General features: G+C 40.9%; 1 protein-coding gene and 1 pseudogene across 2 annotated transcripts; both read right to left on the bottom strand.

Annotated features, from left to right (window-relative positions):
* Positions 1 to 404: 404 nt before the first annotated feature.
* LOC311010257 (uncharacterized protein) lies at positions 405 to 6,597 on the bottom strand (the record flags this gene model as incomplete). Its single annotated transcript, XM_084040793.1, is given in 4 exon segments — positions 405 to 1,885; positions 2,707 to 2,710; positions 5,102 to 5,327; positions 5,329 to 6,597. Coding segments are annotated over 4 exon segments (2,928 nt in total). The 5' UTR covers positions 6,546 to 6,597.
* Positions 6,598 to 8,446: 1,849 nt separating this feature from the next.
* On the bottom strand, positions 8,447 to 14,022 carry LOC311010256 (E3 ubiquitin-protein ligase TRIM35-like; annotated as a pseudogene). The gene is made up of 2 exons: positions 12,928 to 14,022; positions 8,447 to 8,661 (listed from the first exon to the last, which is right to left on the bottom strand). The product of its transcript is annotated as an E3 ubiquitin-protein ligase TRIM35-like (transcript).
* Positions 14,023 to 21,587: the final 7,565 nt, after the last annotated feature.

Below are 21,587 nucleotides of genomic sequence, written 5' to 3'. Positions count from 1 at the left end.
TTTTTGATTGGACGGGGTTTTTACAGTCCTGCCACGGCCACAGATGAAAATTGTAAAATGTTTTTTATGTCAGAGCATTTAATGTATTCATTTCTATCGGTATGTTACAAGGATTTCAAGGTATATAACAGAAAGTATTTCTGGATAGAATCACCTACTCAACCTTTAAGTGTATTTGATGGACATGTTACATTTTCTTGCACTTTTGTTCAAATACGTGAAACTAAAGTAATATATAGAATATGTCTGACAATCAACAGTCACACTTGGTAGAAAGCAAACAGGGAGATTATTACATCAACATTCACTTTTTGTTCCATTCTGAACAGTAAATCATTATGTTTGGTTTCAAATGAAAGATTTCTTTAAAAACCTGAACAAACGACGACCACCACTCTGAAATCCTAATGAGTCGCTGAGAGCTCACCTCCCTCCCTGAACATCACAGAAACCTCACTTTGACACATTTTGATATCAGCTGTTTTAGCATCACCAGCTCGTCCAATATTGAACCAGGGGAAGAGTTTCTCAGTAAAAGTGTCTCTGTAAGTGTAGATGTGAGTCATGTCTTCAGGGTTGTAGAAAGACACCTTCCCCCCATCATAGTCTAGCTGGACTCTGATCCTCTGGAGACTCTTCTTCACTCTGACAGTCTCACCAACTCCATCAATGTATTTTCCCCCATGATACAATAAACACCAGATTCCATATTTTGGTGTCGCATATCTCTCTCCCTTCATGTCATATGACTCTTTAGCCAAACCTACCAACCAGTATGGATGTTCTCCCACCTCCACCTCCCAGCTGTGTTTCCCTGAGCTGAAGCCCTCAGAGCCCAGAACGTCGGCATACTTAGAGTTTCTCTCTGGATTGTCAGGAAGCTGCAGGTTTGTGTCTCCCCGTCTCACCTGGGTCAGATCATCAGACAGACAGAGTCTGGAGTGTGCAGTGTTTGGGTCCAGAATGACAGGACTGAAGTGGACCACATCCTTCATCTTCTCCCAGACCCTGAAGGACAGGTTGCCCAGATGTTTGGCCACATCTATCAGTGCTCCTGAGACCGGCTGTGGATCTGACAGTGAGGTCTGGACTCTGGTTCTGGTCTGACTGGATTTATAACTGCTGAGGAACGGCACGTTGTCTTTCTGCAGGTCTTCTTCAACGGCAGAGATACTGTCTGACAGAGAGGAGATCTGATCCTGGATCATCTTCATCTCTCTGCTGATCCTCTTCCCCTTCTGCTCCTCTTCCTCCCTCAGAGCTGCCAGTCTGGACTCCTCTTCCTCTTTCAGGAACTGGTGCAGCTTGTTGAACTCTGCTCTGATCTGTGTCTCCGTGGACAACAGCTGCTTCTTGGAGTGTTGAATTATTCCATTGTATGTTTCCTCCACTTTTTTGTGTTTGACCCTCTTGTCCTTCAGAGACTCCAAGTCAGATCTCATCCGGTCCTTCAGGTCTCTGACTGCTTGTTCTATAGGAATCACCTTGTGACCCTGGTGGAGAGAAAACTCACAGACAGGACACACAACTCGATCTTCATCCTCACAGAACAGCCTAGCCTCTTCTGGGTGTTTACTACACACCACCTCCACCTTCTCCTCTCCCTTTTCTGTCTCAGGTGATCCAGTTTTCTGTCTCTTGGCAAAGGAGTCAGCCAGTTCCTTCAGGGTGAAGTTCAGCGTAGGAAGTACTTTGGAGGATTTTCTTTTACAAATGGGACAGTTTTTGTTGCTAGCTTGTTCCCAGAATCGTTGCAGGCAGCTTGAACAGAAGCTGTGGCTGCAGCTCAGAGACACAGGATCACTGAAAGTCTCTGAACACACGTGGCAGGTCAGGAAACTTTCAAGAAGATCTCTCTCAGCCATTTCCTCTGGTGTGAATGATCCTTTAACAGCAAGACTCACAAAAGCTGTGTGATCAGTCCGTATGATCCGTGTTAATAGTCCACGTCCTTCTTCCTGGAATGGCGTCGAATCATTTTTTACTTTCACTTTCCAACATTTAAAGTAAAAAAGCTGACATTTCATTCTATCACCAGCAGATGGTACTATTTGATTTACTGTCAGATTTCACAGCAACTTTGTATGTAAATATTTTATCTGTAAGTGAAAAAGAAGATAAATGAGAATATGTATTGACAATGTCAACAAATGTCTGAACACAGAAACACAGAGGCTAAAACCATTCAGAATTTGTGTTCAACACGTTTTGTATCAATGTAAATCATCATTTAATTAAATGACAATGTACTCTTCCAAGACAGTGAAAATACTATGAAAGAAGTATTTCACTTGTGCAATACATTTCCTCTGAAATTACACAGACACATAATAGTCACCTTTACATCTCATTGTACACAACACAAACATGAATAAAAACCTTAATGTAAAACAAAACCTACACGACCATTCAGTGGCGGTCCTAGGTTTCATGACGCCCTGGGCGAACCTCACCTCCAGATAGAAAACTCATGGCAGCTAAAAATTAAAATATTAAATATATGTATTGACTTGAGTTTTCTAGCAAAGCCATATAGGGCATCTGAACATTCTAAATGTGATATCATGACTTGTACACTTCTTGGGTTAGGGTTAGCCCCTCCACGAATGCCGCCCTGGGCGGCTGCCCATTCTGCCCATATGAGAAACCGCCACTGCGACCATTAATGAATCCTCCACCATCAGGCCAGTATCATCAGTCTCTCACTGGCCTGCAGAGGGCAGTAGAGTAACCAAAAGCTGCACTCAAGTAAGAGTATTGTTACTTTCAAATAATATGAGTCAAGTAGAAGTAAAAAGTAGTCCTCCAAATAGTTACTTGAGTAAGAGCAAGAAAGTATTTAGTGGAAAAACTACTCAAGTACTGAGTAACGTCTGATTTACTGGTTCAATAATCAGAGCATGAAGGTAAAATAGAAAATATAAATGTGCAAATTTAGATATTGCCAAACAATATTTCTGTCACTAAAATAATTATCAATTCAATCTCTACAAAATAACCAAAAATAAGGCAAATTCAGCCACAAGAAACACCAATAAATCCTCAAGCATGCTCAATATAGTAGTTTCAAAACATTCTCTTCTGTCTCACTGTCACTCAATTTTACAACAAAGCCTTTGAAACCAGTTCCGTTCCGTCCTCCTGGTAATGATAGAGATGTTTGGAGCCCATCAGTGCTGATCAGCCAATCTGTATGATCCGTGTTAATAGTCCACACCCTTCTACCTGGAATGGCGTAACATCACCTGTCAGTTTCACTTTCCAACATTTGAAGTAAACAAGCTGATATTTCATTCTATCACCAGCAGATGGTAATATTTGATTTAGGCTATTGTCAGAAGCTCTGCAAACAATACAGTAAAGATTCTTGTTAGAGATGAAGATCAAGGGGAACACTGCTGGCAAACTTTAGAATTTAACATCGACAATTCAAAGATAAGGTCAGGTCTTTGCAGCCGACAGTTGTAGATCAATGGATTAGACGGATATGATTTTAAAAGGCTGGATCTATTTCTGATGAATGTGTGGCAAAAACTGTATGCATTGATTTATTGTGTTACTATATCAATGTCATGTCCACCTACCAGTCTATCAAACATGCTGACAAGGAGTAAAACATTACAAAAGGGAGTAAGTTGAGTGCTTACTGGCACAACCGTCTTTTCTTTCAAGTGATCACACTTGACAACTTTAAGCTTCTGACATTGTGTAAAATGTGTTAACTGTAAACTCAAGGTTTTTAAAGTGTCCATCACTTTAACGTCTTTATAGTTATGTGTACAGTTTGTGTTTTATTAATTAAGACTTTGGACCTGATGTTTTCTGACATTTTTACAGAGGCTCCAAATGTGTCATATCCATTCATTTTCTGAAATGGTCCCTGTGGCCATCTTTGAACCAAATCATGTTGTTTTCCGTTCTATATCTATAACCGTGTGGAGCAGCACACTGTCGACTAACAGTCCACGTGTAAAGATGTTTTATCCAAAAATATTTAAATAAAAACAATGACACTATTTAGACTGGGTTTGAATTACACAGTGGCTTTCAGGGAAGTCCTATTTGCTGGTGTGCAGTACGACTTCCCAAAGCACATGCACCCATATAGACACAATAACAACAAGGCAAGAATCATGCAAGAAGTTTAATATCCTCATCAGAGCAAACAAAACACATCATCACAAAGCAGAGGAACACATGTAATATCTCTTCTCATACACACCCCTTCATGAACAACACATCAGGTGAACAACAAAGCTGAGCGTTATTTAGCTGCCGTAAGTTGTTTTTAACAAAGCAAAATAAAACTGTCTGTCTGCGGCTCACAGCTCCCTCTCTGTCTCTCTCTCACTGTCTCTTCACTTTCCTCACGTTTGTCTGTTGGTTGCTCAAAAAAAATGGAAGATTGAATTAGGGACAAAAGTTATGTTTACAACCATGAGGTGTGTAGGAAAAACACAGAACTGTGTTAATTACTGGACAGCCAGATGTTCAGAAAAAGGAATGGTATATTTACATATTTATACAAGGAGTAGGTCATTTGGAAAAAGCACAGAAACTTTGACTTTGAACGCATCGGTGAACTGAAAAAGCCCCGCCCCCCTTTGTTCAGACCTCAGAGTGCCGCAATCAGGAAGTAAGTGTTGACAGACAGGCAGGCCGTCCAATTATTTTCTCTGGCCGTTTTTGATTGGACGGGGTTTTTACAGTCCTGCCACGGCCACAGATGAAAATATTAAAATGTTTTTCATGTCAGAGCATTTAATGTATTCATTGCTATCGGTATGTTACAAGGATTTCAAGGTATATAACAGAAAGTATTTCTGGATAGAATCACCTACTCAACCTTTAAGTGTATTTGATGGACTTGTTACATTTTCTTGCACTTTTGTTCAAATACGTGAAACTAAAGTAATATATAGAATATGTCTGACAATCAACAGTCACACTTGGTAGAAAGGAAACAGGGAGATTATTACATCAACATTCACTTTTTGTTCCATTCTGAACAGTAAATCATTGTTTGGTTTCAAATGAAAGATTTTCTTTAAAAACCTGAACAAACGACGACCACCACTCTGAAATCCTAATGAGTCGCTGAGAGCTCACCTCCCTCCCTGAACATCACAGAAACCTCACTTTGACACATTTTGATATCAGCTGTTTTAGCATCACCAGCTTCTCCAATATAGAACCAGGGGAAGAGTTTCTCAGTAAAAGTGTCTCTGTAAGTGTAGATGTGAGTCATGTCTTCAGGGTTGTAGAAAGACACCTTCCCCCCATCATAGTCCAGCTGGACTCTGATCCTCTGGAGACTCTTCTTCACTGACAGTCTTACCAGCTCCATCAGTGTATTCTCCCCCCTCATACACTAAACACCAGATTCCATATTTTGGTGACACACAACTCTCTCCCTTTCTGTCATATGACTCTTTAGCCAAACCTACCAACCAGTATGGATGGTCTCCCACCTCCACCTCCCAGCTGTGTTTCCCTGAGCTGAAGCCCTCAGAGCCCAGAACGTCGGCATAGTCAGTACTTCTCTCTGGATTGTCAGGAAGCTGCAGGTTTGTGTCTCCATGTCTCACCTGGGTCAGATCATCAGACAGACAGAGTCTGGAGTGTGCAGTGTTTGGGTCCAGAATGACAGGACTGAAGTGGACCACATCCTTCATCTTCTCCCAGACCCTGAAGGACAGGTTGCCCAGATGTTTGGCCACATCTATCAGCACTCCCGAGACCGGCTGTGGATCTGACAGTGAGGTCTGGACTCTGGTTCTGGTCTGAGTGGATTTATAACTGCTGAGGAACGGCACGTTGTCTTTCTGCAGGTCTTCTTCAACAGCAGAGATACTGTCTGACAGAGAGGAGATCTGATCCTGGATCACCTTCATCTCTCTGCTGATCCTCTTCCCCTTCTGCTCCTCTTCCTCCCTCAGAGCTGCCAGTCTGGACTCCTCTTCCTCTTTCAGGAACTGGTGCAGCTTGTTGAACTCTGCTCTGATCTGTGTCTCCGTGGACAACAGCTGCTTCTTGGAGTGTTGAATCATTCCATCGTATGTTTCCTCCACTTGTTTGTGTTTGACACTCTTGTCCTTCAGAGTCTCCAAGTCAGATCTCATCCGGTCCTTCAGGTCTCTGACTGCTTGTTCTATAGGAATCACCTTGTGACCCTGGTGGAGAGAAAACTCACAGACAGGACACACAACTCGATCTTCATCCTCACAGAACAGCCTAGCCTCTTCTGGGTGTTTACTACACACCACCTCCACCTTCTCCTCTCCCTTTTCTGTCTCAGGTGATCCAGTTTTCTGTCTCTCGGCAAAGGAGTCAGCCAGTCCCTTCAGGGTGAAGTTCACCAGAAGAAGTTCTTTGGAGGATTTTCTTTTACAAATGGGACAGTTTTTGTTGTTAGCTTGTTCCCAGAATTGTTGCAGGCAGCTTGAACAGAAGCTGTGGTTGCAGCTCAGAGACACAGGATCACTGAAAGTCTCTGAACACACGTGGCAGGTCAGGAAACTTTCAAAAAGATCTCTCTCAGCCATTTCCTCTGGTGTCAATGATCCTTTAACAGCAAGACTCACCAAAGCTGTGTGATCAGTCCGTATGATCCGTGTTAGTAGTCCACGTCCTTCTACCTGGAATGGCGTCGAATCACCTGTCAGTTTCACATTCCAACATTTTAAGTAAACAAGCTGACATTTCATTCTATCACCAGCAGATGGTAGTATTTGATTTACTGTCAGAAGCTCTGCAAACAATACAATAAAGATTCTTGTTAGAGATGAAGATTAAGGGGAACACTGCTGGCAAACTTTAGAATTCAACATCGACAATTCAAAGATAAGGTCAGGTCTTTGCAGCCAACAGTTGTAGATCAATGGATTAGACGGATATGATTTTAAAAGGCTGGATCTATTTCTGATGAATGTGTGGCAAAAACTGTATGCATTGATTTATTGTGTTACTATATCAATGTCATGTCCACCTACCAGTCTTATCAAACATGCTGACAAGGAGTAAAACATTACAAAAGGGAGTAAGTTGAGTGCTTACTGGCACAACCGTCTTTTCTTTCAAGTGATCACACTTGACAACTTTAAGCTTCTGACATTGTGTAAAATGTGTTCATTGTAAACTCCAGGTTTTTAAAGTGTCCATCACTTTAACGTCTTTATAGTTATGTGTACAGTTTGTGTTTTATTAATTAAGAATTTGGACCTGATGTTTTCTGACATTTTTACAGAGGCTCCAAATGTGTCATATCCATTCATTTTCTGAAATGGTCCCTGTGGCCATCTTTGAACCAAATCATGTTGTTTTCCGTTCTATATCTATAACCGTGTGGAGCAGCACACTGTCGACTAACAGTCCACGTGTAAAGATGTTTTACCAAAAATATTTAAATAAAAACAATGACACTATTTAGCCTGGGTTTGAATTACACAGTGGCTTTCAGGGAAGCCCTATTTGCTGGTGTGCAGTACGACTTCCCAAAGCACATGCACCCATATAGACACAATAACAACAAGGCAAGAATCATGCAAGAAGTTTAATATCCTCATCAGAGCAAACAAAACACATCATCACAAAGCAGAGGAACACATGTAATATCTCTTCTCATACACACCCCTTCATGAACAACACATCAGGTGAACAACAAAGCTGAGCGTTATTTAGCTGCCATAAGTTGTTTTTAACAAAGCAAAATAAAACTGTCTGTCTGCGGCTCGCAGCTCCCTCTCTGTCTCTCTCTCACTGTCTCTTCACTTTCCTCATTTTTGTCTGTTGGTTGCTCTAAAAACATGGAAAATTGAATTAGGGACAAAAGTTATGTTTACAACCATGAGGTGTGTAGGAAAAACACAGAACTGTGTTAATTACTGGACAGACAGATGTTCGTTAAAAGGAATGGTATATTTACATATTTATACAAGGAGTAGGTCATTTGGAAAAACCACCGAAACTTTGAACGCATCGGTGAACTGAATAAGCCCCGCCCCCCTTTGTTCAGACCTCAGAGTGCCGCAATCAGGAAGTAAGCATTGACAGACAGGCAGGCCGTCCAATTATTTTCTCCGGCCGTTTTTGATTGGACGGGGTTTTTACAGTCCTGCCACGGCCACAGATGAAAATTTTTAAATGTTTTTCATGTCAGAGCATTTAATGTATTCATTGCTATCGGTATGTTACAAGGATTTCAAGGTATATAACAGAAAGTATTTCTGGATAGAATCACCTACTCAACCTTTAAGTGTATTTGATGGACATGTTACATTTTCTTACACTTTTGTTCGAATACGTGAAACTAAAGTAATATATAGAATATGTCTGACAATCAACAGTCACACTTGGTAGAAAGGAAACAGGGAGATTATTACATCAACATTCACTTTTTGTTCCATTCTGAACAGTAAATCATTATGTTTGGTTTCAAATGAAAGATTTTCTTTAAAAACCTGAACAAACGACGACCACCACTCTGAAATCCTAATGAGTCGCTGAGAGCTCACCTCCCTCCCTGAACATCACAGAAACCTCACTTTGACATATTTTGATATCAGCTGTTTTAGCATCACCAGCTCGTCCGATACAGAACCAGGGGAAGAGTTTCTCAGTAAAAGTGTCTCTGTGAGTGTAGATGTGAGTCATGTCTTCAGGGTTGTTGGGACCTAACCGTTAGGACTACACAATGCGGCCTACAGAAGCCTACACATGCGGCCAGGACAAAGGGACAAAGGGGATTAAAAACTACACCGCCATTTTAGTTTCACTTCTCACCCAGGTGAGGGATGTGACGTCACACAACTCATGCGCCATTGGCTGACAACGGCAGGTACCCCGGGGGGTCCCCGGCAGCAGCCGTGAGCTTTATAAACCGAAGCCTCTTACCGCTCTCGCTCTTATTCACTCTTACTCTCTGGCTCCCACTCCTACCCGGGCGCTGGTTCCAGCGCTTCCATCGCAACACCACGTTGCCACGGGAGGCGACCCCTCCACCAACAGGAGGTGGACACGGCCCCGCAGCGCACCGTTGCAACAAGAGGAACCAAGCCGGTTCCTGCCTTCCAGCTACCAGACGCTGTCTGAAGTAAGCTGACTAAATCGCCAAGCCGCGATTATATCGCCGCTCGTGTAAGGAGGAAACACCAACTGTTTTCTTTATTTGAGTTTGATCAACGAGAGGAAACCCGCTCCGCTCTCGTCTGGACGAAGCCGACTCATCACGTCCCCCGCTGACGCCGGGGCCCACGAACTACCGCCGTTACGGAACGCCGTCATCGTCTTACGCAACGATACCAGTAAGAGGCTATCAGTCTGGGCAGAGACACAAGTGATAGTGTAGGACATGCTTGTAATTCTTGTTAATGTGTTTTAAGTTCTGATCGCGGACCGCCGAGTCCGTTGGTTCATGTGCTGCTATATTTGAATGCTGATCGTGTACCCACGCAGCTGGGTTGATTTCGGTAACAGTGTTTCCGACTAACCTCCGCCATATTCGCGAGCTCAGAAAGCCTCTACTATCAGTTAAAAGACCGGTCTCGCGGAATAAACGCCAGTTTATTCACTCGAGCCCGTGTGATAGCAACACGCTTTCTGTCCCTCCGAATATCGCTCGCGCATCCTCTCTCTCTTTGTTTATGTCCCGCTAACACACACGCACACATACTCCGCCAGCTGTTTCCAGCTCCGGACGTTACGGACATAGCTCCACCTCTCCCTCTCGCTACTCCCTCTAGCGTCAGTGGCTCCGCCCCTGAACGCCGTGAGATATAGCTCCATCTGGTGGTCGCGCACGACCATATCTCTCTCTCCCTCTCTCTACACGCACACGCACGCACGCACGCACACACACACACACACTCCACGTGTGTGTCCTTCTGTAGCTTAGCTTAGTGTGTTAGGTAGTTAGGTAATAAGGCTTTGTTAATTGCAGTGTTATTGATTGTGATCATTATTACTGATTTTAATAAATCTTATCATATTATAACTAGCGGTCTCTTGTGCTTGTTGTGTATATGTCACTGGATAACAGCAGGTTGTGAAGGCTAGTGCTTGAATTTCACGCCTTTTTAATTGTTCGATTGGTTCTGTACTCCTATGCCAATGATCACGATGATTGGCATGTGAGTATAAAACCTTCATATTGAGACTGAATACAGTTTTAGGTTATCTTTTCCCTGATCCCAGGGTGGTGCCCCGTTTATTCATGATTATATCATGATAATATATTAAATATAATTATTAATACCGATAATCATATTGATATTTATAATTAACTGTTGATAACCAAATCTGCTCCTGCTACAACCCCAACATAAATGGTGCCCCGTGTGAGGGCTTCTTAAACCAGCTTTATCCAGAGATTTGTGCACAATAACCTGAGAATTATAGTAATAATAACAATAATAGGAATTGTTGTTATTGATATCATTGTTTAGAAATCGATGTTCAAGGATCGATTTGTTTGCTCCCTGTTACTATTTGCCAAGCAAATACAGTCGAGGGTTGCATATGCATGTTGTGATTAGCCATTTATTGTTTGACAACAATACTAACAAACACAGGGTTAGGGATACTAAGACGCGTTATAACACTGTTATTACTCACCAGAGGTGCTAGAGACACCTCATTGACAGTCCACAGGCTGTAGAAGAGTACTAACATTTCCATTGTAAGTCACAGGTCGACGCAGCTCACCTGTGCACCCACATCAGCATAACAACAAATACATTCTTTTTTCTTGCGATTAACACCGAACAAGTAAAGCCACCGTATTCTCCCTTTACTAGAAGTAGAGCAGAGAATAGAGCCACAGAGTGCACCGACTCTGTGAACGTTGAAATTGTACCTTGCTATTTCCACCACGGGTTCTAGCTCGAGTTAAAATTTCAAAATAATTCCCTAACTGTTCCTGCCGTGCATTTCAGTTAGCGTGCCTTTGGCAAAGAATTAAATAAGCAGCCTACAGTAAGTCTGAGTTGCTGTATAGAATCATTCGAGCGTGAAGCTGACCTCTAAAAGAGAACCGCCAGTCACCTTATCAGGTGATTTGCATAACCCCCCTCCTTTCTCTCCAGACACAATGGAGAACTTTTGTGAACAGTTCATCTCATCTGTGGCACAGAGCCTTCAGACAGGCTACTCTGAGTTTTTGCAGAAACTAAATCTCAGTGAGTGCCAAGAGGAGATTAACGTGTTACTGAACAGCAGATCTGATGAAGTAACATCATCCAAGGGTCCATTATTAAAATGCTTGCTACTGACTTTCTACAAACAAACCTGTCTCTTGGTTCAGAGTAAATCTGCCCTAGAGAAAAAAGTGGTAGCACTAGAGGAGCAAAGTGCTTGTCGCCTCCACGAGGCTCAAGCAGCAGACATGAGAGCCATGCGTTATTTAGATGTCCTGCACACCACAGAGTCCCAGTTTTTGTCCTACAAGAACAGGTGGTCGAAGTCTAAACCAGAATGTCCTCCCTCAGCCGACTCGGCCAGTCAGTGTGATTCAGGCTTCTCCGACTCCCACTCTTTTTGTAGTGAAAATACGACTCCCCCGCCATGCAGAAGATGGGAACAGTTACCAGCGGACACAAAGTCCTTAAGACAAACGCCACTGAGAGATAGCGGTAACGGCTACGCAGCTTCCCATTGCTCCGACACAGACAGCGAAGAAACCAGCAGTGGAACTTACACAAGTTCTCCTCCAAAATCTTCCTATCTTTGGAACAAACCTGTAATTTGCGACGCGCCTCCTCAACCTAGCTTAGTCTCGCCTTCACCAGAAAGGACGCCACAGCGCTTCCGCTTTGAAGAGCTTGAGAGCATGGCTAAAGATATTCAACATTTTGATCCCGACAACTCGAATCATAATATTGACGAATATTTGAGAGAGTTAGACAGACTCCGATATCAGTCTGGGCAGAGACACAAGTGATAGTGTAGGACATGCTTGTAATTCTTGTTAATGTGTTTTAAGTTCTGATCGCGGACCGCCGAGTCCGTTGGTTCATGTGCTGCTATATTTGAATGCTGATCGTGTACCCACGCAGCTGGGTTGATTTCGGTAACAGTGTTTCCGACTAACCTCCGCCATATTCGCGAGCTCAGAAAGCCTCTACTATCAGTTAAAAGACCGGTCTCGCGGAATAAACGCCAGTTTATTCACTCGAGCCCGTGTGATAGCAACACGCTTTCTGTCCCTCCGAATATCGCTCGCGCATCCTCTCTCTCTTTGTTTATGTCCCGCTAACACACACGCACACATACTCCGCCAGCTGTTTCCAGCTCCGGACGTTACGGACATAGCTCCACCTCTCCCTCTCGCTACTCCCTCTAGCGTCAGTGGCTCCGCCCCTGAACGCCGTGAGATATAGCTCCATCTATATGGAGATATGGTCGCGCACGACCATATCTCTCTCTCCCTCTCTCTACACGCACACGCACGCACGCACGCACACACACACACACACTCCACGTGTGTGTCCTTCTGTAGCTTAGTTTTGTGTGTTAGGTAGTTAGGTAATAAGGCTTTGTTAATTGCAGTGTTATTGATTGTGATCATTATTACTGATTTTAATAAATCTTATCATATTATAACTAGCGGTCTCTTGTGCTTGTTGTGTATATGTCACTGGATAACAGCAGGTTGTGAAGGCTAGTGCTTGAATTTCACGCCTTTTTAATTGTTCGATTGGTTCTGTACTCCTATGCCAATGATCACGATGATTGGCATGTGAGTATAAAACCTTCATATTGAGACTGAATACAGTTTTAGGTTATCTTTTCCCCGATCCCAGGGTGGTGCCCCGTTTATTCATGATTATATCATGATAATATATTAAATATAATTATTAATACCGATAATCATATTGATATTTATAATTAACTGTTGATAACCAAATCTGCTCCTGCTACAACCCCAACAGGGTTGTAGAAAGACACCTGCCCCCCATCATAGTCCAGCTGGACTCTGATCCTCTGCAGACTCTTCTTCACTCTGACAGTCTTACCAGCTCCATCAGTGTATTTTCCCCCGCGATGAAATAAACACCAGATTCCATATTTTGGTGTAGCAGTTGTCTCTACCTTCCTGTCATATGACTCTTTAGCCAACACGTGAATGACAGGACTGAAGTGGACCACATCCTTCATCTTCTCCCAGACCCTGAAGGACAGGTTGCCCAGATGTTTGGCCACATCTATCAGTGCTCCTGAGACCGGCTGTGGATCTGACAGTGAGGTCTGGACTCTGGTTCTGGTCTGAGTGGATTTATAACTGCTGAGGAACGGCACGTTGTCTTTCTGCAGGTCTTCTTCAACAGCAGAGATACTGTCTGACAGAGAGGAGATCTGATCCTGGATCACCTTCATCTCTCTGCTGATCCTCTTCCCCTTCTGCTCCTCTTCCTCCCTCAGAGCTGCCAGTCTGGACTCCTCTTCCTCTTTCAGGAACTGGTGCAGCTTGTTGAACTCTGCTCTGATCTGTGTCTCCGTGGACAACAGCTGCTTCTTGGAGTGTTGAATCATTCCATCGTATGTTTCCTCCACTTGTTTGTGTTTGTCCCTCTTGTCCTTCAGAGACTCCAAGTCAGATCTCATCCGGTCCTTCAGGTCTCTGACTGCTTGTTCTATAGGAACCACCTTGTGACCCTGGTGGAGAGAAAACTCACAGACAGGACACACAACTCGATCTTCATCCTCACAGAACAGCCTAGCCTCTTCTGGGTGTTAACTACACACCACCTCCACCTTCTCCTCTCCCTTTTCTGTCTCAGGTGATCCAGTTTTCTGTCTCTCGGCAAAGGAGTCAGCCAGTCCCTTCAGGGTGAAGTTCACCATAAGAACTTCTTTGGATGATTTTCTTTTACAAATGGGACAGTTTTTGTTGTTAGCTTGTTCCCAGAATCGTTGCAGGCAGCTTGAACAGAAGCTGTGGTTGCAGCTCAGAGACACAGGATCACTGAAAGTCTCTGAACACACGTGGCAGGTCAGGAAACTTTCAAGAAGATCTCTCTCAGCCATTTCCTCTGGTGTCAATGATCCTTTAACAGCAAGACTCACCGAAGCTGTGTGATCAGTCCGTATGATCCGTGTTAATAGTCCACGCCCTTCTACCTGGAATGGCGTCGAATCACTTTTTACTTTCACTTTCCAACATTTAAAGTAAAAAAGCTGACATTTCATTCTATCACCAGCAGATGGTAGTATTTGATTTACTGTCAGATTTCACAGCAACCTTCTATGTAAACAGTTTATTTGTTTGTTTGTTTGTTTATTTCAAGGGAAAAAAAGGAATAACATTCACAGTCAATTACAATCATGTCACTTGAAAGGGAGATGGAAGAAGCTTGCGCTTATTCGATTCCAAACCCCCCACACACACCACACTATACAAAACATACAATAAACAGAAACACAAGACAAAGACAGGCCCCAAACACTCTGACTATACACCCCTCTGCCCCATGAAAATACATGATAAACACTAAACAGAACTCAAGTGTGTAGCTCCACTGGCTCACTGTTCACAATTGTGCATACATTTATATTTACAATATTCATTCATTTGTACCTGTACAGTTAAATGTACATATGAAATCCACTACAGACAAATACAAAGTAATAAATACAATATTTCTACATTATGAATACAGTTATCAAATTGGTTTATCACACATACCCAGACCCATACACATGCAGTGTGCATGTGCCTGTTTATGAGGGCATCACACTCTCAAATCTCTTCCTGATACTTACTCATTATGTATTTTTTAAACATTTTTTTAAATTGACTAAGATTTGTACATGTTTTTATTTCCTCACTTAGGCTGTTCCACAATATGACTCCTTTAACTGAAATGCACATAGATTTAAGGGTTGTCCTTACTTTTGGTTGATATAGTTTGTTGATTCCTCTGAGATTATGTGTGTGATGAGCATCTCGATCTTGAAAAAGATTCTGGATGTGATCAGGAAGAGAGTTTTTTGATGCTTTGTACATAAGCTGAGCTGTTTTATAGTTTACTAAGTCATGTAATTTTAAGTTAAATGTGATATAGAACAGTGGATGGGTGTGATCATTATATTTTACTTTATGAACAATTCTGATAGCTCTTTTTTGGAGAGTAACTAAAGGTAACAGATTTGTTTTATAGCAGTTCCCCCAAACTTCAATACAGTAATTCAGGTAAGACATTATAAAAGAGTGATACAAGATAAATAACGCATTTTGATTTAGCATTGGACTACATCTTTTCATCACACCAACACACTTTGCTATTTTGGATCTTAAATAATTTATATGGGGTTGCTAAGACAGCTTTTCATCAATAATTACTCCTAAAAACACATTTTGCTGTACTCTTCCAATAATTGTATCATTAATTGTTATTTGTACTGTCATGTCTGTATTCCGCTTTCCAAACAGCATAAGTTTAGTCTTTTTTAAGTTAAGTGATAATTTATTCATATCAAACCATTTTTTAAATTGATACATTTCTTGAGTTATTTGATTGAGAAGATTCTCCAAATCCCCACCCGAGCAAAGGATAGTAGTGTCATCCGCAAATACAATAAATTTCATTAGTTTGGATACTTTACAAATTTCATTAATATAGAGTAAAAACAATGTTGGCCCAAGGATTGAACCTTGAGGTACCCCACACATGATCTTACTGCATGAAGATTTGTATTGGTCAAACTGTACAAACTGCTGCCTATCTCCCAAGTAGCTCTCCAACCAGTATTGTGTTATTCCTCTAATACCATAGTTGTCCAATTTATGTCATAACATATGATGATCAATTGTGTCGAACGCCTTTTGTAAATCAATAAAAATGCCAATAGTAAATTTCTTTTTTTCTATACAGTTTGTGATTTCTTCAACAAGTTCAATTAGAGCTAGTGATGTTGATCGCCCTTGTCTAAAGCCATATTGGCTGTTTGACAACAAATTGTTTTTTTCGATAAAATCCACCAGTCTTGAGTTGAATAATTGTTCCAGTATTTTTGAAAGCTGGGGTAAATTATATTATTCAGTACCTTCCAAATACCCTGGATATTATTTTTCTTACTATGAAGTAACTTTGCATAGTAATCTTTTTTGCATCCTCTAAGAATACTTGTTAATTTATTTTTGTATTTTTTGTACTTCAGTTCGGCCTCAGTAGTCCTGGACTTAAGGAAATTTTTTTGTAAATTGTTTTTCTTTTTGCAAGAATTTACTAATCCTTTTGTTATCCAAGGAGTATTTGATCCCCTTTTCTTTCTGCATTTCCTAATTGGACAATTCTTGTCATAGAGAGCAATAAGTATGTTCATAAAAGCGTTATATGCTGTGTTAACATCCGACTCCTCATAAATAAATGACCAGTTGTAAGAGGCCAAGTCGGTTTTTAGATTTTCCAGTGCTTGATCTGTTTTAACCCTTTTGTAAGTGTATCCATTTTCTCTAATGATCTTGTAGTTCAACTCATAAACCATGAACACAGGGAAATGATCGCTGATGTCATTCAGGAGTAGCCCGCTAGCTATTTTATTGTCCATAATATTGGAAAAGATATTATAAATTAGAGTTGCGCTGTATGCCGTTATTCTTGTAGGTGTTGAGATTAATGGATACAGATTATTACTTAACATTATTTCAATGAAATCTTCTGTAGTTTTGTGCTTATTTCCATTCAATAAATCTATATTAAAGTCACCGCACACTATGACATCTTTTTTTGTTTTTCTGGAAAACAGCCTTTCCATCCAGTCATTAAATAAATGGATATCAGATCCTGGAGCTCTGTAAACACAGCTTACAACAATACTTCTCCTTTTTTGCAATGCCAGTTCCACAGTAACACACTCAAATAATTCATCCACTGCTAATGACATATTTTTAATAAGTTTACAATCCATAGTTTTATCAACAAATAAAGCTACCCCCCCTCCTTTCTTATGCTCTCTATTGTATTAAACATTTCATATCCACTCATTTTAAAGTCTGTACCACATTTATCCATGTCTCTGAGACTGCAATTATATTAAAAGGTGATTTGAATTGGGACAAGTAGTCTTTAATATTTTCAAAATTACAATAAAGACTCCGGCTGTTAAAGTGAACAAGTGATAGCTTGTTATCTAATATAATTGTTTTTCTGAATGTTGCATCTGAATAATATGCACAATTATTAACCATATCTTTGAGGATATTATTATCTGGATCTATGTCATTCATCTGATTATGTGCTTCATGAACGGAAAATTGTGGAAAATCTAGGTTTAAATCAGAAATACCCTCTGATGTGGATGAGTTCTCACTATCTGAATTGTGCATAATACTCCATCTCAGAAACATGGAAGCGGGGTGAGTAGGTACATGGTCAAAGAGTAAGGGCCATAGACGAACATACAGACAATGCATTCATACCACTCAAACACACACGTATCCATCCACACACAGACACACAAACAAAATAACATAATCAACATTAAAGAGAGAAAAAGAGGATGTCAGCAGGCACTGACTACTATGCTGTAATTATTTATTTGCAAATTAATATCACTGTTCAATTTTCAAATATTAGATATTCCCTTTGAATAGACACGTCCTCAAATCAATATGTACGTATTATATACCGATCGACAGCATCTGTCAAAATCATAGTCAAAAATGTATTTTACGACACTTTGTGTCCCAAGCTTTGTGTCGTAAAAGAGTCACTTTACGGAAGACGCTTTACGGCAAATACGGAAGTCCTGCCCTGCCGGACTGTCATCATGGATGTATGACTTATTATAAACAAAAGTTCGCAACAGAAATGAAATGGCAACTAATGTAGTCTCGACAACAAAACTCCTGTCGAGATCCAGAAACCGGCAAGGCATAGAAAACACACGCTGAAAGGAAGTCTTACTTACATCGCTGGTTTAGGAAGATCTTTGAAGAATACTTTAGCGTCCTTAGAGCAGCGGAAAAGTTTAGGCTTCCCATCCAGGCTTTTGTAAGTGAAAAAGAAGATAACTGAGAATATGTATTAACATTGTAAACAAATGTCTGAACACAGAAACACAGAGGCTAAAACATTACAATTCAGAATTTGTGTTCAACACGTTTTTGTATCAATGTAAATCATCATTTAATTAAATGACAATGTACTCTTCCAAGACAGTGAAAATACTATAAAAGAAGTATTTCACTTGTGCAAAACATTTCCTCTGAAATTACACAGACACATAATAGTCACCTTTACATCTCATTGTACGCAACACAAACGTGAATAAAAACCTAAATGTAAAACAAAACCTACACAACCATTAATGAATCCTCCACCATCAGGCCAGTATCATCAGTCTCTCACTGGCCTGCAGAGGGCAGTAGAGTAACCAAAAGCTGTACTCAAGTAAGAGTATTGTTACTTTCTGATAATATGAGTCAAGTAGAAGTAAAAAGTAGTCATCCAAATAGTTAATTGAGTAAGAGCAAGAAAGTATTTAGTGGAAAAACTACTCAAGTACTGAGTAACGTCTGATTTCTGGTTCAATAATCAGAGCATGAACGTTAAACATTATTGTGTTACTATATCAATGTCATGTCCACCTACCAGTCTATCAAACATGCTGAAAAGGAGTAAAACATTACAAAAGGGAGTAAGTTGAGTGCTTACTGGCACAACCGTCTTTTCTTTCAAGTGATCACACTTGACATCTTTAAGCTTCTGACATTGTGTAAAATGTGTTAACTGTAAACTCAAGGTTTTTAAAGTGTCCATCACTTTAACGTCTTTATAGTTATGTGTACAGTTTGTGTTTTATTAATTAAGACTTTGGACCTGATGTTTTCTGACATTTTTACAGAGGCTCCAAATGTGTCATATCCATTCATTTTCTGAAATGGTCCCTGTGGCCATCTTTGAACCAAATCATGTTGTTTTCTGTTCTATATCTATAACCGTGTGGAGCAGCACACTGTCGACTAACAGTCCACGTGTAAAGATGTTTTATCCAAAAATATTTAAATAAAAACAATGACACTATTTAGACTGGGTTTGAATTACACAGTGGCTTTCAGGGAAGCCCTATTTGCTGGTGTGCACTACGACTTCCCAAAGCACATGCACCCATATAGACACAATAACAACAAGCCAAGAATCATGCAAGAAGTTTAATATCCTCATCAGAGCAAACAAAACACATCATCACAAAGCAGAGGAACACATGTAATATCTCTTCTCATACACACCCCTTCATGAACAACACATCAGGTGAACAACAAAGCTGAGCGTTATTTAGCTGCCGTAAGTTGTTTTTAACAAAGCAAAATAAAACTGTCTGTCTGCGGCTCGCAGCTCCCTCTCTGTCTCTCTCTCACTGTCTCTTCACTTTCCTCACGTTTGTCTGTTGGTTGCTCCAAAAAAATGGAAGATTGAATTAGGGACAAAAGTTATGTTTACAACCATGAGGTGTGTAGGAAAAACACAGAACTGTGTTAATTACTGGACAGACAGATGTTCAGAAAAAGGAATGGTATATTTACATATTTATACAAGGAGTAGGTCATTTGGAAAAACCACAGAAACTTTGACTTTGAACGCATCGGTGAACTGAAAAAGCCCCGCCCCCTTTTGTTCAGACCTCGTTAGCTGTGTCCCAATTCAGGGTCTGCAGCCTTCGGAGGACCCAGCCTACGTGGTCTACGGAGGCGACACCTTCGGAGACTCCTCCGAAGGCTGGGTCAACCGTCGGTAAATGGGACGGTCTAACCTACGGAGCATTTCCTGATTGCGTCGCGACGTCATCACTTCTGCCGGCCAAGCCCGGGAAAAACACCGGTCAAAACAAAAATACGACAGACGAACATGATGGAGAGTTTTTAAAACTATATATATATTTTTTTTTCTTTTAATTTAATTTTATTTTTATTTTTTTGAGCAAGAGGAGAGGCGGCTGCGGCGACACCGGCGGCTTGTTTATCTCCGGCTGGGAGAGAGCCGTGGGGAGGTAACGTTAAAGCCGTTATTTTAACCCATATTAATGTTCATACATAGCTAGCGTAGTACGTGGTAATTAATATACCCGTTAATAAATGATACCGCTAAGTGACGAGCCATATTAAGTATAGATTGACATGGATAATGTCATTTAACCATAAGACTTAATACAGGGTTTGTACAGGTGCTTAAAATGTAAAATCTTTGAAAATGCTGTAATTTTAATGCTGTTTTTCAAGGTCTGAAAAGTGCTTGAATTTTAGTCTAAATGCTTGGCTTATAAAGTGATTGAATTGAATAGTAAAATGTGTACGAACCCTGTAAATAACCCTGACTAAATTCAATATTTTATTCTTGGCATCCGTCGATTGCATCAGCCCTGCAAACCCCGATGATGGACGATGTGGTGGACAGTGGAGACATGCATCCCACACCCCCCACCTTCCAGATGATGTCCCACTCAGAGCCAGAAGACTCCAGGGTCCTTATTGTGGCATCCCATCCAGTCCAGCAGCACCACCAGGGACTCCTGCTCAGTCAATACTGTAATGTTCTCTGTAAATAGTTATTTCTGATGATCTTTTGTAAATAGTTCTACATGTTAAGAACACCCACTTGTCAATAGTTATTGTAACTTTGTAAATATTTGTTAATTACACAAAAGATAAATTATTTTCTTGTCACTGAAAAGCAGTTCAAAAGTTGACTTTCGTTGTAAATAAATGGAACAGATAATGTTACAGGTTATAATATTTTAATTTAACTATTTACAATATTTGGAACAGAAAATGGAACGGTACAATATTTTTAATTAACAATTTAAATTACAAATCAACACAGAACTTAATCGAAGAGAAAAAAACATCCACCACCCCCCAAAAAATTCAACGCCTCTCAGCCATTCTCTCCAATAAACTAAAAGGTCTCTCCATCCTCTCTCCATCCTCTCTCTTTCCTCGCTCTCCCTCTGTAACTTCATGTCCTCCCTGATCAAATCCAGCAAGTCATCTGTTTTCCTCTTTCTTGCTGCTGTCGGTGGCCCTGGGTTCTTGGCCTCAACAGGTGGTCGTTCTCATCCCGGACCCGGAGTTTGATCAAATCCTCAGTCTGCTCCTTGCTCTCTACAACAAAACGACATGTGAAGCACATTTCCTGTTATGTCAACATGCAAAATGATTGTACGATATAATAACGATATTAACAGTAATAATGATCCCACGGTTAGCTCTGTATTAAATCCAAACGTTTACAGTTTTACAGCCTAGAAATACAGCGGGGCTCACAACCCATCGTTAACGTTATACATTCAGCTGCGAGAGGAGCGAACTGTAGCCTACACGACTTACAACGAGAACAAATTAACTGAACAGCTCCACGATTACAATAACATATACGTTACCATCGGAGCTTGTAACATTTGAAAGTGAAGGGTTTTAGGCTTACGTTACGTTTAAAGGCTAACGTTAACTGAGCTCCTCGTATCAACAGCCCTAAGCTACATCACGTAGCTGGCCCTACATTCCGGTGGCTACACGTATTAGCATTTTTAACTTCACGTATTTTAACACTCAAATGTGTTTTAAGGCCCCTTGAACGTCCGACGTTAAGCAA

The sequence above is a fragment of the Eutrigla gurnardus genome, assembly GCF_963514095.1.
Source record: "Eutrigla gurnardus genome assembly, contig: SCAFFOLD_54, whole genome shotgun sequence".
NCBI classification, from domain to species: Eukaryota; Metazoa; Chordata; class Actinopteri; order Perciformes; family Triglidae; genus Eutrigla; species Eutrigla gurnardus.
Note: the sequence above shows the minus strand (reverse complement) of the source record. Positions and strands in the feature narration are given on the sequence as shown.